The sequence below is a fragment of the Sinocyclocheilus grahami genome, unplaced genomic scaffold (assembly GCF_001515645.1).
Source record: "Sinocyclocheilus grahami isolate Dianchi unplaced genomic scaffold, SAMN03320097.WGS_v1.1 scaffold537.1, whole genome shotgun sequence".
NCBI classification, from domain to species: Eukaryota; Metazoa; Chordata; class Actinopteri; order Cypriniformes; family Cyprinidae; genus Sinocyclocheilus; species Sinocyclocheilus grahami.
Window position 1 is genome coordinate 482,431 of NW_015505716.1, and position 15,680 is coordinate 498,110.

The 15,680-nt window shown below is 36.8% G+C and overlaps 2 protein-coding genes across 8 annotated transcripts in view; one reads left to right on the forward strand and one right to left on the reverse strand.

Annotated features, from left to right (window-relative positions):
* LOC107555550 (MICOS complex subunit MIC19-like) overlaps positions 1-1,100 on the reverse strand; it is a 77,113-nt gene extending 76,013 nt beyond the window's left edge. For all 7 annotated transcript variants that reach the window (XM_016238380.1, XM_016238379.1, XM_016238377.1 and 4 more), the window contains exon 1: positions 859-1,100. In XM_016238380.1, the coding sequence (XP_016093866.1) occupies positions 859-939 (81 nt within the window). In that variant the 5' untranslated portion in view covers positions 940-1,100. The remainder of the gene's footprint in view (positions 1-858) is intronic.
* A 1,946-nt stretch (positions 1,101-3,046) lies between these two features.
* LOC107555552 (exocyst complex component 4-like) overlaps positions 3,047-15,680 on the forward strand; it is a 137,141-nt gene continuing 124,507 nt past the window's right edge. The window contains exons 1-5 of the mRNA XM_016238381.1: positions 3,047-3,147; positions 5,077-5,266; positions 7,333-7,527; positions 11,602-11,786; positions 13,228-13,325. Of these exons, the coding sequence (XP_016093867.1) occupies positions 3,068-3,147; positions 5,077-5,266; positions 7,333-7,527; positions 11,602-11,786; positions 13,228-13,325 (748 nt within the window). The 5' untranslated portion in view covers positions 3,047-3,067. The remainder of the gene's footprint in view (positions 3,148-5,076; positions 5,267-7,332; positions 7,528-11,601; positions 11,787-13,227; positions 13,326-15,680) is intronic.

A 15,680-nucleotide genomic window follows, 5' to 3' on the forward strand; every position in this document is an offset into this window, starting at 1 on the left:
CATATACACACACATACATATATACACACACATACATATATACACATATACACACACATACATAAATACATATATACACATATACACACACATACATATATACATATACATATACATATATATATACACACACACTAAATTATTTAGTAAAATAATTCTAAATTATATTATTTTTTTATCTTAAAAAATGAATCTATAAAAATGTATACATATAAAGTTATGACTAAACATACATAATTTGGTGGTGTATACATGCCATGACATGTTATTACAGGTTATGCTTGAAATGCAATTTTATACAATAACAAGGGGTGTCTACCAAAGGGTCTTTTTGCCTGATAATGGTGACCCCTGTTGTTAGTTTTGAACTAGTTTATGTAAACCCTGAAAACCACCAATACAAAACAAAAAGTCTCTAAAAACCAAGTGTGAAGAAGTTGCAAGTTGAAAAATAAACACTCAAAACAAATCGTATGTAAATTTAGCAATAGCATCAACTAACATAAACGGCTGTGTGAAGGGTGACAGTTTAACCTGCTGTATAAATAATAGTTATGGGGGGCGTGAACACAGTGCTGTCATGCTTGGCAGTGTGATGCCTGAACTGTAACAGGTGTTTGCTAAACTAATTCCTCTTAGGTATGATGCTTATGAAATGCATAACCTTGGTTTTCCAGGTCAACTGAAGTAAGTGTCCAGTCAGGGACAAAATGTTTATCCAGTTAGGCAAGTTAAGACTATTAGAGGCCTTCATCACGATCCTGCGCATGCATTCAAATCACAGGTGAATTAAAGCCATGCGTCAGTATGCGTGATGTGCATCTGACAGCTGGAGGAAAACAGACGCGTGTCACTCACCCTTATGCCCTTCACTACCGTTATATTCTCATTCTCATCCGACTCAAAAGACACGCGGCGCGTGCTGTTGTTGGCTCCCATTCCTGCTCAAACAAGCTCGCTAGTGTTTAACAAGCTAGTTCATTTAAATTTGATCAGTAGTTATGAACTCCAAAGAGTTGACAGCTCTCGAGTTGTTACGCGCGAGCACAAGGGCCGCACGCTCCGGTTCAGAAACACACAGTGCTTCCGCCTTTAGCCCCTCCCACTTGGCAAAGGCAAAGAAAGACGATTCTCATTGGTTGAGCGCAAGTGCTTAGTGTCTCTATTGGACAACATAAATAGAAGAAAAGCATAGTGTATTTTAAAGATTGTTCATTTATTAGTTTATTTATTCATATTAAAAGTACAATATACGAAATTAATGTCTATTTCAGAGCAGAATAATTTTATCGAATTTTCTGCTATTTTTCAACAGGTCTGTGCTCTTATTAGGCTGAATCTAAGTTGTAATTGATGTACTTTATTTGTCTTCTACTTGAATATTCTCTTAAATAATATTTTGTAAGGTTTCATTCTTCAATTCCAGTAAATAAAAATTGAAAGAAAACACTCTTCATGATTTTTTGACATTTATTAAACCTCCTTAAAAACAAGCATTGTCATGTCAGCATATATATATATATATATAGTAAATACATATATGTACATACACATACACATCTTTACAAAAATATTTACAAAAACATATAGAAGCAAATTCCAACATAAATTAAACTTCAGAGGGTTTAATCAATGCATTGAAATACACACACACACACATACATTATTATTCATTAAAATGACTATATATATATATATATATATATATATAGTCAAAAAGCAAATATATATACATATATATATATATGTACTGCTTTGAGTTTTTTTTATTATTATTTTTAAATGCCAAACAGCTTTAAGAAATGATTTGTTTAAAATAGGTACATTCTGTCTTAGAAGCACTTAACAGTATTATAACTGAAAAGATGTTCCTGAAGTCCTCATGTCAAACTGGAGCTGTGTGCATTTAGAGATGTGGGTCCTCTGTCCTTTAGTGGGTGGCTGTCTTTGTCTACATGCCCTCAGGTGTCATCATGACAACCTTTTATCCTGCACTAGGTGATGAGAAATAACCTCAGTCCTGTGTCATCAGCAAAGGACAGTAGCTTGCTCAGACATGATGGGCCTTGGAGGAAGCTGATAAGAACTTCTGGATCTGACTAGGCTCAGAGGAGCTAAGAGAAAAATAACCCCAGAGTCTCCGTGATTGTTTCCTTTTTTGAAGGGGCACAAAATTGGCCACTATGTTATCTCTGCTGTCCTCGGACACATCAGTCAAAGAGGAGACTGCCAGATCGACCCTTTCCCACACAATCAATGCCCTTTCCTCTGTGGTTTGTTACAGCAGAGATCGTCAGGAGATAGAGGGGAGCAGGTCCAGAGCAATATACCCTAGAAACAGAAAGCAATTAACAACCTACACCTTTCAATCTGTCTTTCTCCCTTCCTGTATGTCTGGTGTGTAAAATAATTTTTCATATTCCTTTGAGTCGTATCTTTTGATTGAACCAGTTCACAAAACTGATTTGTTCAAGATTAAATGTACACTAAGTTAAGTTAAAAGATGTAAATTAATTTTAGTATTGTCTAATATATAAAAATGATATATAATGAATAAATGAAAAAATTATTACCTAAATTATGGCTGCTCAAAATGAAATGGGAGAAATGAGACTGTTTGTTATTAAAAAGTGATATAGTGAATAAACAGCAAAATGAAATAAATAACAGTGTTTTTTGTATTTTATTTCAAAAAAGAACAAAACGTCTACAAGCAAAATGACAGTTAACAGAATATTCTAAGAGGATTACATTTAATTTAACAAAAGAATGAACTAAAGCATATGATTACACAATTACACAGTAGAAAAATTGAATATCCAAAGTTATTTAAAGAATGCAAATATATACCAACTACTTTATTGAAAATAAAAATTAGGTAAATGAAGGTATACATTTTTAAATAACATTTATGGATCTAAAAACGATTGTAGCCGTTTTCAGCAAAAAAAAAAAAAGACTACATTTCCTACATTTCCCTACGATCCCACGATCAGCTGATTTTGCTGAAGGCGGCTTCCCATTGGCTGAAGTCCGTCACGAGGTGTTTGGGTGTAGTAACGGAAAGATGGCAGCTGACCCAGGCAGATACAGGAGCGCTGTCAACAAAAGCAAAGACCCTTCCGGTTTACTTATATCTGTAATAAGGTGAGCACGATATTTTTACAATATCGGTGTCTGCCAGCTTGACTTTGCCTGCGTTAAATCTTTGCACCCGGATTTTCTAAGGAAAAGTACCAGAATGGATGACCGCTTAGCATGTTTGCTAACTATACATCCTGTTATTCTTTCATATTTTGTTATTATACACGTATGAGTTGTGTAACAACTACATCTTAAGAACCTTTACGTTGCATCAGCTGAAGTTGATAGTTTTCTGTGAGGTCTTCTGAATGACACGTACTTTGTAGGCATACTTCAAAACGTGTTTAAATGGAAAGTGCTTATGTTTTGACAGGACTGAGTTTCAAAACAGAGGGAACCTAGGGAACTGTTTACTTAAACAGCACTGTTTGAACATCATAAACGCAGTCTGATTATTTGTCTTGGTTGTCAACACTTAAACAACACAATCACAATATGCAAGTGCTATAATATGAAAGTATAACGAAAGAAAATCGTGTGCAGTGGAAAATGTAGTATATCTATATGTGATGTTAACTGTATGATAAGTAATATATTGAATTGATTTTATTTCTAATAATTTTTTTGTGGCCATTGAGAAGGCAGGGAAGCTGGCATGTTCTTGTACATATAGGCTTTTGTGATCTTGTGGAAGATGTGACTATTTTGAGGCTAATTTGGTGATGGTAGATGGCAGCCGGAACCCAGTATAGTGTGGTAAAATGACTGCCTAATTGAGGGTTATAGTTAGTTACAGCACATATTCATGACTTTTGGTAATGGCTGGGTGAGTTGTAATGAACGTTTTGCCCAAGTAGTACATTCACAGCATCAAACCTTGACTTTACATAGATGAAACCTATTTCCTTCCATTGAGCACAGCTGAGCTGATAAGCTGTCAGAAATCCATCATTCTGCTTCACGGCTCTTTTATCTCCTTTTTACCCATCAGCCGTTTCCATTATGATGTCCTATGGGCAACGAGTGAGGTCAAAAAAGAGCGAGTCTATGGGCCGAAGCTTGATCTACATGATCTGTGCTTCACTGCGAGCTTGAAGGGACTTTTCCCTGCTGAATACTGGCTCTCAGACGTTCTTTCTATATCTTTCTGAGCTCCAGAGACTGGACTGAATGTAATGAGCTCTTTTGGGAGATTGTGCTGCCTTACTTTACTCTGATTTAAAGCCACACCGCTGCGGAAATGAGTCAGGATAGACTTTGAGAGCTGAGATTTGATGTCTGGCAGTCTGCGGTCTGGGACATTGTTGGATTGGCACCGGCCCCAGCGGGTCTCCTCGAGTGGGTGGGCTTCTGATGATGGATTGTAGTGAAATTGTGTTGTGGTGGCCAAAAATCCAACTACTTATGTCTTGAAAGTTTGCAAGGTAATGATGACAGGATGAGTTTAGATTGAGTGCAGCCTTGGCTCTGGAAGATTTAAGTGTACTGCAGTCAATCACGATTTTCCAGTGTCAGAAATAGCAAGAAAGCCAAAGCCAAGATGCTAGAAAAATGTCATGGGCATTCATGAAATGTTCTTTCTTTCAAAAAAAAAAAAAAGTATTATTATTATTGAATTGATTATTGAATTGCATGTTGTCTTGGTTATATCATTTTTATATACAATAAAAAAAAATATTGTCCTTACTCATTTGGGGTAAATAAAATATTAATATAATTTATTTATTTATTCCCAAAATGAACAAAGAAAATCTTTTTATTTATTTACAAATAACTAATTACCTAAATGAATACATAAATGGTTTAATTATTTATTTAATACGTTTTTCATTCATTCATTCATTCACATTATTTATTTACGCTGATGGACCAGGTAAAGATGTGATAATATGCTATTATACTGTATATGATATTATTAATTTTATTAGCAGTAGTATGTTTTTGTAAAACATAACATTTAAAACAGTTTGATGTAGCATATCTTTCGGTCAGGACATTGTCCAGCAGTGAGGATGTGCAGGACCGAGAGACGGAGAAGGGCCGTCTGGAGGAGGCCTATGAGAAGTGTGATCATGATCTGGATGAGTTGATAGTTCAGCACTACACAGAGCTCACCACAGCCATCAGAACCTACCAGAGCATCACAGAGAGAATTACCAGCTCTCGCAACAAGATCAAACAGGTGTGCAACACATTCGTCTGCTTTCAGCAACTCCCAAACAATTGTAAATATGATCAGGTTTCTAATTTGTGACCCTGGACCACAAAACCAGTCATAAGTAGCATGGGTATATTTGTAGCAATAGCCAACAATACATTGTATGGGTCAAAATTCGATTTTTCTTTTATGCCAAAAATCATTAGGGTATTAAGTAAAGATCATGTTCCATGAAGATATTTTGTGAATTTCCTACCATAAACTTTATTTTTGATTGGTAATATGCATTGCTAAGGACTTCATTTGGACAACTTTAAAGGCGATTTTCTCAATATTTAGATTTTTGTGCACCCTCAGATTCCAGATTTTCAAATAGGTGTATCTTGGCCAGATATTGTCCTATCCTAACAAACCATACATCAATGGAAAGCTTATTTATTCAGATGATGTATAAATCATGTTTTTTGTGTGTAAGGGTTTTATATTATATTATATTATATTATATTATTTTATTTTATTTTTACAGAATGAAAATAAAACCATATGGGCCTGGATAAAATCTAAAAATGTTTTAGGCGTACACGATAAGAGACATGAGAAAAGCAGGCAATTAAATCTTTATTCCCAAACAATCATAATCATGACAGGTATATCAGGTCCCCCTGTTTAATAACACTATAACATTTGATAATATATTACAATAACAACATTAAATAACATGATATAAGCTAACTTTTCTTTTTGTTATACATTTTGGAAATAGTTTTTACACTGTGATATATTATTTACGTTGATGAAAAGTTCAAAAGACATAATTTAATTAAAAAATAGTAATTCTCGGTTACATTATAAATGTCTTTTCTGTCATTTTTTTTATTTAATGCTTTTTCATCACTGACCCGCAGAGAACCTTCAGGTTCTGTTGTTAAAAACCCTGATTTGAGGCAGATGCACAATGACTTAGTAGTGTATTTTAATAACATAGTCACTCACAGCAGTACAACTTCATGCTGTCAGTCTGTTTGTTTACGGCTGATTGAAATAACTTCTTCACCGCACAGGTTTTTTTTTTCTGGTCAGCAGCTGGCGGAGATAAAATGCAACTGCTGCTTTTCTTTGTAGCCCACATAGTTCCGTGATAACCTACCAATACGTAAACACACACAAGCTGCATGCAGCCTGATATAATACTGGCTGTAATGCCCAGGGAATGATATATGAGAATTAATTAGAGGAAAAACAACATGCGGTAGCAGTTTGACGCAAAAAGGAAAATTAAAAACAAATCAACAGCTATTATTTTGTATTTTGTGAATAAACGTTGCTCTCAGCCATGCGGTCTGATGGGTCGTCCCTCAGGCTTCTGTAATGACGGAGGTGTCAGGCTTCTCACACACACACACACACACACACACACACACACACTCAAACTTGCCGCAGAGAACATAGAGAATAGCATTTCTGTCTTCATGCTGCTGAAGTAGTTGATGTGAAGTGCCCAGGGGCCCCCAATCACCGTCTTTACTCATTATTATTTAAAGACACAGGTGACCGAGTTTGTTTATTGCACTCTTGAAAGATGTGTTTGAGTCAAGGACTCAAAAAACGTTTCCCTGAGTGTCAAAATTTACGTGTAAGTGGGAACATGGAAGACATGAACCCAACGCAGCCAATGAAACACAACAGTGTTCATTAATTTTGCTGTTTGTTTATCCAGCTTTGGGATTTGTTGACGTTTGTGCGTGTTTTGTAAGCTCTTTTAAGAACATTAAAAATGAACTAATTACTACTTCCCCTCCCCCACTCAAACCATGGTGAGCCATCATAAAAGAATCATTAGGAATCACTAGTAATTGTCTTCGATGTCTGAAATAATATCCTTGTAAATTAGCCACTAAGCTCGGGTTTTAATCTACGGCAAAATGTTTGTTTATCATCTTCTCCCCTGCTGCTGACACACTTGAAAATAATTATGCAAAGAAGAAAGCAGAGCTGTGAAGCTGCGAAATCTGCAAAGCTGATGCTTGTGTTATCAAGTGTGAACTTTCACCTTCTCCTGACATGGTGTGTGTGGGCTGCTCTCTGCTCAGGTCAAGGAGAACCTGTTATCCTGTAAGATGCTCCTCCACTGTAAGCGAGATGAACTGAGGAAGCTGTGGATCGAAGGTGTCGAGCATAAGCATGTCCTCAGCTTGCTGGATGAGATTGAGAACATCAAACAGGTCCCTCAGAAGTTGGAGGCATCCATGGCCAGCAAGCACTACCTGCACGCCACAGATATGCTGGTGAGTGTGTGTTCGAATGTGTTGGTAGTGGAAATTTTAATCATTCCATGGCAAGTACATGCTACCTGTTTTTGTTTCAGCTTGTCCTCTTATACATAAAAATATTAAAATAAATATAGCTCTTTAATTTGAGCTATTGCCACTGATTGTATTATTTTAACCAATTTCATTGCATGCTTCTTTGCTTTAAAAAAATTAATAATAAATAAATAAATATTATATATATATAAATATAAATTATTGTATTTTATTGTAAGCAGTGAAATCCATACACGGGCAAAATTTTAAAATACTATATAACTTTCATAAAGCATGTTTTTACAAATATGCATATATGCCATATATATTTTTTGCATTTAACATATAGCAAAAATGCCAAATATTGCATGATATTTTAAAGAAATGTCAAGCATAATCCTTTAGATGTAAAGATCTTTTAGATTATTAAAACATACATTTGGTTGTAATTTGACTGGTATTGTAAATATTTAAACTACTGTAAAAGTTTAGGGTCAGTAAGATTTTTTTAAAAGAGTTTTTTTAAATAATACTTTTATTTAGCTAACAATGCATGACAGTGACAGTAAAGACCTTTACATTGTAACAAAACAAAATCTATTTCAAGTAAGTTCTTTTGAACTTTCTATTCATCAAAGAATCCTAAAAACTAAAAAAAATCTAAATTTTTTCAATAAAAATGTTAAGCAGCACAACATTGACTTTTTCCAACATTGATTATAATTAGAATTGTAAAAAAAACAACTTACTGACCCAATACTATTGAACAGTAGTATAGAGACCAGTATGGTGGAGAGTAGCTTGAAGTTATTTAGGAGTGTCAGCCGGCATGGTTTGTCAGGAGCATGTGCACTAACATAAAAAAGTGACTTATTCAGTTATGCAACTCTGGTCAGGAGATTCTTTCCCACTACATTAACCAAAGCTCATGGGCCTAAAAACATCATCAAACATAAGAATCTGAATCTCCAGGTTTTTAAGATATTTTTTATCAGGTATTTGATCACACTGTTTCTTTGGGTACACCCACATCTCCCTTTCAACAGGGGAAATCAGCTGTGGTCAGAGATGACAAGCTTCCTTCTTCCCGCTTTCTCAGGTCCCTCAGGTGTTCTTCTCCTCCTGTGTGTGTGACTGTGTTAAATCTGACGAGGAGTATTGGGACTGCCAACAGAGATTACGCTGTACACGGTGTTTCAATTTGCAACTCTCGTCTGAAAACACTCTCCCTCACTTTTGTCTGTTAGTTACATGAACACACATGCCCACAAACGCACACATACACATTTGTAACTCTCGTACCTGTCTGTCTGGTTAACCTCCCTAGTGTGTGCTTTTCAGATGAGCTGTCATTCATTACCTCACATCTGTTGAATGGGCACTTTCCTCTCTTTATTTGCTTAATTCCTTTCCTTTCTCTTCCTCTTCCTCTTCCTCTGTCTTACTTTCCTACTCTTCATTTTCCTTTTCTTCTTCATCTTCATCTTCCTATTTCTTTTCTTTTCCTCTGTTTTTTTTACTTTCTTTCTCTTCCTCTTTCTCTTCCTTTCTTCTGTCCTTTTCTGCCCTTCCTAACCTTTCTGTTTCCTCTCCATTTTTCCTTCCTTTACTGTTTTTTCCTCCTCTCCTCTCCTCTCCTCTCCTCTCCTCTCCTCTCCTCTCATTTCTTTTTCTTTTCTTTCCTCCTTTTCTTCTTCCGACTTTTTCTTTCTTTTCTTCTCTTTTTTTCTTTCTTTTACTCTTCCTCTTCATTTCCTTTTCTGTCCTTTGCTGCCAATTCCTGTCCTTTACTTTTCCTCCTCCCTCTCCATTTTTTTCCATCATCCTCTTCTTATTTCCTTCACTGAACCATTCCACTCCCTCTGCGCATTTCTTTCATCTCCTTTCCTCTTTCTATTCCTTTCATGTACTTAACTGTTCCTCTTACTCTGTTCCTTTCCTTTCTCTCATCCTTGCTCCTTTCCTCTTCCTCTCATGTCCTTAACTGTTCTTCTTTCTTCCCTTTCGTTTCCTTGTCCTCTTCCTGTCTTTAACAATTCTTCTTTCTCTCATTCTCTATTGCTGTTCTTTTCTGTTGTCTCAGTTGCAAATTGAAGTGTCTTCTCAACTAAACCAGGTTTGGCAGTAAGACCTGTAAACAGGCACACTTACACACGCTCAGCTGATCCTGCTGGTATACACTGTGGCTCATGCAACCCTCATTTGCATGAACAACTCCTTGACTTGTGTGACCCCTCCCTCTGTCTGTCAAAAGCGATGCACAAAGTGTGCAGTGATGGTCCTCCAGAGCACTATCAACAGGCCATTAGCTTCCCTCTAATAAAGCACATTCATTCAGAGCCATTTTGATTTATTCACTAAATATAAACAAGCAGTAGCCACTGCAGGGTAGTTCAGTGCTGAGGGAGAGAAGAGGTAAAGGCAAAGAGAAGTAAAGACTAGAAATACAAGTTAATGCAATAAAAAAGAGCAAGAGAGAGAGTGTGAGAGATTAAAAGAAGGATGGAAGGAAGAAGGGAAAGGTTGAATATAAGATCAAGGCTCTGGGACATGTGAGCCAGGTCAGGTGAATGAAATGAGGAAATTGAACTTATCAACCACACGACTGCTTCTGATTCAGTTTGCAAATGCTGCAGCATGGCAAGTAGGTGCTGATGCAGTGCAGATCCAGGACAGCATTAAAGCTAAGCCTGAGGGGACTACCTGGACTCGTTCTCCATGTTAAGTTGCATTTGTTCTTCATTTTACAACTTTCAAATTTCCCTGCTCGTGTCTATGAGGAGGAGATAAAAAGCAGATACACAAAACAGAGCAAAAAAGCCAGATGGTTTTTAAAATTACATTCTGTATCCACAGCCTATAACATGTTTTATGTGAAATATATAACGTATATATATTCATGTATGTATGCATTTTTTTTTATTAGAGATTTATTTTATACTATTTATTAGAGATTTATCGATTGATTGATTTTATTATGGATTTTATTTATTAGGGATTTAATTTATTATTAGGAATTTATTTATTTCATATTATTTAGAGATTTTTGAACAACCCAAAAAAAACTAGTAAATCTCTGTGTGCGAAAGAAAGAGCAAGCTTATATATTCATTTGGTTTTCTGGGTTTTTGCATCATTTTCTCACTTTGTGTTCACCGATAAGCTCCGTCTCACGCCTCATTCAACCAGCAGCCGCATACTTCATTATGCTCTCTGCAGGAGAGCCACACACACTCAGCAGAGTGAATATTCAGCGCCACTGCGGTCCACCACGCTGCATTCTCCCTCTTTTAATACCTTGATTGGACGAGAGTTGTTATTGTGCTTTATCGCTGTGGTTTTTGATGGGCGGGTGGGACATGTGCGATTATGTGATCCTGGAGCGCAGCTAATCTAGGAGGTTTTACAACAATGAATATGCCTGGAACACTTCACTTATTCAGCTACTAGCAATGAACAAGCTATATTGGGATTTGAGTTTCGAACCAATATACTGTGGCCTTAATAAATATTCAGATACTTCACCACGTTTATAAATGTATGAAATCACAGCATAAGATTACAAAATATTTAACCAAGTTCTACCGATTTTAGAGAAAGTTAATAAAAAGCATGCTTTTCAAGGAAAATTTTAACAAAAAGGAGTTGGTAATGTTCTAAATTAAAACAATAAATTATTCTGTTAAAATTGTGTCACTCATTTGTAAGTCACTTTGAATAAATGGCCACTCACTGTTTGCTAAATGCTTAAATGTAAATGTAAAATTAACATTAAATAAATGTAGACTCTTTATGGTTGTAAATTAACTTTATTATGAACTTTTGAAGGCAGCTGACCTCAAACATCTACTACAATTACAATGAGGCATTGGGACAAAAAAAACAACAACAAAAATATTGTTTTTATTTTATGCAATGCACTTATAAATGTGGCTCGAGTCTCCAAATATTTTTGGGGTCACTAAATTTGATATTCAACTCCATCCCATTATTTAACATTTTTGCATGTAGACATAAAGGCAGATGGAAACTTCAAGTGTGCTGTTGTGCTTGCAGGTCTCAGCAGTGGATTCTCTTGAAGGACCCCTGCTACAGGTGGAGGGTCTCAGCGACTTGCGACTGGAGCTCCACAGCAAGAAACTCAACATCCACCTGGTGCTAATCGATGAGCTCCATCGGCATCTCTACATCAAGTCTACCAGCCGTGTGGGTCACCGAGTAAAAGACAAGGACAAGGGCCGGTGAGTTATTATAACATCCTTTAGATAAAGTATTGAGGAGTATATTCATTAGATCCCTATTGCTTGATTCAAATCTAGCGTCAATTCAGATCAAAGATATGTGGGCTTAGTATTTGAACCCAAAGTAGGTCAACAATATTACAAAAAATGTAGAATAATATAAAAAAAACTTTCTCAAAACATTTGATTCAGGTTGTGGCAGCAAACTCAAAGCAATTACCTTCAGAGTGGCAAAGTCATTTCTCAGCTTTAGATTAATTTACCTTTGCAGGTTGCTGGTGGCAGGGCGCACAGCTCATCTAATTACTCCGTGTGTACTTTTTAAAAAGAGGGACGTGCTTTCTTAAACCAAACACCCCATGAGTCATTGCTGTCTGATCATTAATAAGGGTGTGGAATATGCCAGACAGAATAACTGATCAGACTAATTTCGAATGCAGGCCTGAATATGGGCCAGAGCTGCTGTAAACCCTAGCTAGTTTGACATTCTAAATAAACTTTAATCAGTCAAAGGGGTGACACGTAGAAAATGTGTTGCGCATCTTCACTAAAGTCTGTTTCTGGATCTCAGCATAGTTCTGCTTCCCATAATTAATAACGGGGGTGATTACGCTATCTTGAATGGAAATTACAATATTAATTCTTTATTGAAGGCTTTGTTCACCAGGGTCTTAATCATTAGCTTGTTGGTAAACAAAGCCTCTCTGGCCCTATTGCCTCCTTCTCACCAGAGTCGTGTAATTAGATGATTTCTGCGTACAGGGCCTGGCCGCCGTGGCTCTAATGCCGGCGTTCAGCGCAAACAGAGATAAGTCATTCGCACCCTCGCGGATGAGCACGAGAGGAATGATAATAGGTTTTTGCTTTTCTCGATGGTGACACGGCCGCCCACGTGCGCACTGTCACCAGGGGATTGCTGACCCCCTCCGTCAGTGTGCCGCGCGAACCGCCGCCGCTGCCTCTGCAATGCTAATTCTCGTAGATTAGACAAGGCGCAGCGGTGTAGCACATTAAGCTAATGCAGGTTGGTGACCCCGCAGGGCTGAAGTGTGGAGTTGTTTGTAATAGTGTTTTTGATCTCGGAATTGTGCGTGCGTGTTTGTCGCTCTTCCGCTGCTCTGTTTACGGCCATGTAATTATAGCGCGACGCTTTCATGAGGAGAAGGGATTTATTAGTCGGGGTCATGACGCGACTGTAATTTTCTGGCAGGATTTTTATTCATTTCCTCTCTCTCGTCTGTTTCGCAATCCGCCTTGTTTGATTCTTCGTGTTCTGGATGCTTTAATGGCAATGGTTTTGCGGAACGTTCTCTGTTATTTTCATAAAACATTCATGGTTACTCTTTTTATGAATGTTTAAACAATAGCTGCTGTCACTATAATAATGGTTGCTGTTGTGAAGAAGGTAGTAACGGTAACTCTGTTGTTTTTGTTTTTTCAGGTCTGCTTCAAAGGATACGTCTGTTTTGGATGTCAGTTTGTCCACTCCACGCAAGCTCACAGAACCCTCACAGTTCAGCACCCCTGGAACATCCAGCAGTAAGAATAATCACTAATAAAACAATAGAAATGACTAGACACTAAAACAACCCTGATGTTTGAAGAAGGATGGATAACGTAGTGCTGCACCAAAAAGAACACCAAAATTCTGGAAGCACTGGACCGAAAACCAAAACTAAAAATATGTTTAAAAAAGTGTTTATTTATTTACTGTCAAGATATTATATTAATTATAAGAGATTAAATATAATTGAATTCATTATAAAAAATACTAAATATTGATACATTTATATATTTATAAATATTTATAAATCTATTAATGTTATATATTTATATATTAATTAATATTATTTATTTATTTATTTGTGGTTTAATATATTTGGGTATCTATCTATCTATCTGTCTGTCTGTCTGTATGTCTGTATGTCTGTCTGTCTGTCTGTCTGTCTAATTTTATTTTATGTAAATATACTATAAATAGACATTTGCAAATATATTAAATGTACAATGCAATATAATTATTTTAATCAAATTGAATTTTTGCACTTTAGTACACACTTCCACACTTACAGTGGGTACGGAAAGTATTCAGACCCCCTTAAATTTTTCACTCTTTGTTACATTGCAGCCATTTGCTAAAATCATTTAAGTAAATTTTTTTTCCTCATTAATGTACACACAGCACCCCATATTGACAGAAAAACACAGAATTGTTGACATTTTTGCAGATTTATTAAAAAAGAAAAACTGAAATATCACATGGTCCTAAGTATTCAGACCCTTTGCTGTGACACTCATATATTTAACTCAGGTCCTGTCCATTTCTTCTGATCATCCTTGAGAGGGTTCTACGCCTGCATTTGAGTCCAGCTGTGCGTCGTAGTTAATGAATTGTTAATAGCGAGAATTGGAGCTTAAAATAAAGTGTGACCGATATATTTAATGTACAGTATTTAGTTGCAGTTTCTGCCTATTTTCTTTAAACAACTTTATTTGTCATAAAAACTTTTCATTGGTTGAATTTTTGATGTATTCAAAACATAAAGACAAAATTAAAACCAAAGGCAAGATAAAGTGAGCATTAGCCAACGAAAGAGAGAATCAGAGTGCTACTTTTTTTGCAGAGAGAGAAAGAGAGCGAGTGAATTAGAACTTGATTTAGTGGCTCATAATTTGAATGATAGATTTCTCTCTGCTCTACTGAAGGGAACAGCGGGTGTCCGGGCTGTTATAAAGCGAGGGGTGATTTTGTAGTTCCTGGTGCTCCATATTGTCTGCCAGTGTTCAAAGTGCTAATTAAATCATTAGGACACATCTGACCAGAGTCACTGTGTTTATTAATATGGCACTTGGGGCTGCCACAGACAAGAAAAGACTTGCAACTGCAAGCATTTGCGTGAACACAAACTCCTATTATACGTACATTGAGAAGATTGTTATAATATACACAATCTTCTCAATGTACAATGTATGTTAGTGTGTACAATATACACACTAACACTCTGACATAACAATTTTCACTTTTACAATTACACAGTGACTCGCACACACACAAGAACACGCACTCTCAGGTTTCATGATCTCAGTACATCATGTTTCAGTAAGCAGATGAGATGCTCTCTCATGTTATTAATCATGCAGCGCTGTCAGCACAGCTGGGGTGCGGGCCTTGTTATCCGTGCTCTCCTGTGTGGGGCTGACTCCACTGCGCTCCGAGACTCTTATCAGACCCACCAACCCACCCACAGCTGTCTGTTTCTCCCACACTGTCTCTGAGACATGCTGTCAGTTGTCAGTACAACTATAGACAACCCTATCTGTCTGTCTGTCTATCGGTCTGTGTGTCTATACGTCTATCCATCAATCTGTGTGTCTGTCTGTCTGTCCTTCCATCTGTCTAACTGTCTGTCTCTCTGTTTGCCTGTCTGTCTGTCCATCCAACTGTCTGTCTGTCTATTTATCCAGCTATCCTATCTGTCTGTTCATCTGTCTGTTCATCCTTCAATCCATCATCCATCCATGGGACATATTTGTCTGTCTGGCCATCTGTCTGACTATGTGTCTATCCATCAGTCTGTGTGTCTGTTTCTCTGTCTGTCTGTCTGTCTGTCCGTCCATCTATCTATCTATCTATCTATCTATCTATCTATCTATCTATCTATCTATCTATCTATCTATCTATCTATCTATCTATCTATCTATCTATCTTTCTTATCTTCTTTCCTATTGAAGAAGCTGTGGTCATTGTATGAATGCGGAACCACTGAGGGCGGTAAAAGAAGAGGGAAATTTGAAACTGGGCGGCGCTGTCGGCTACAGCTGTTAACAGGACACTTTCAGCTAATTCACCCGATGGACCGGCTGCATCATTTAGTCTTTCATGGGTATAGAAGA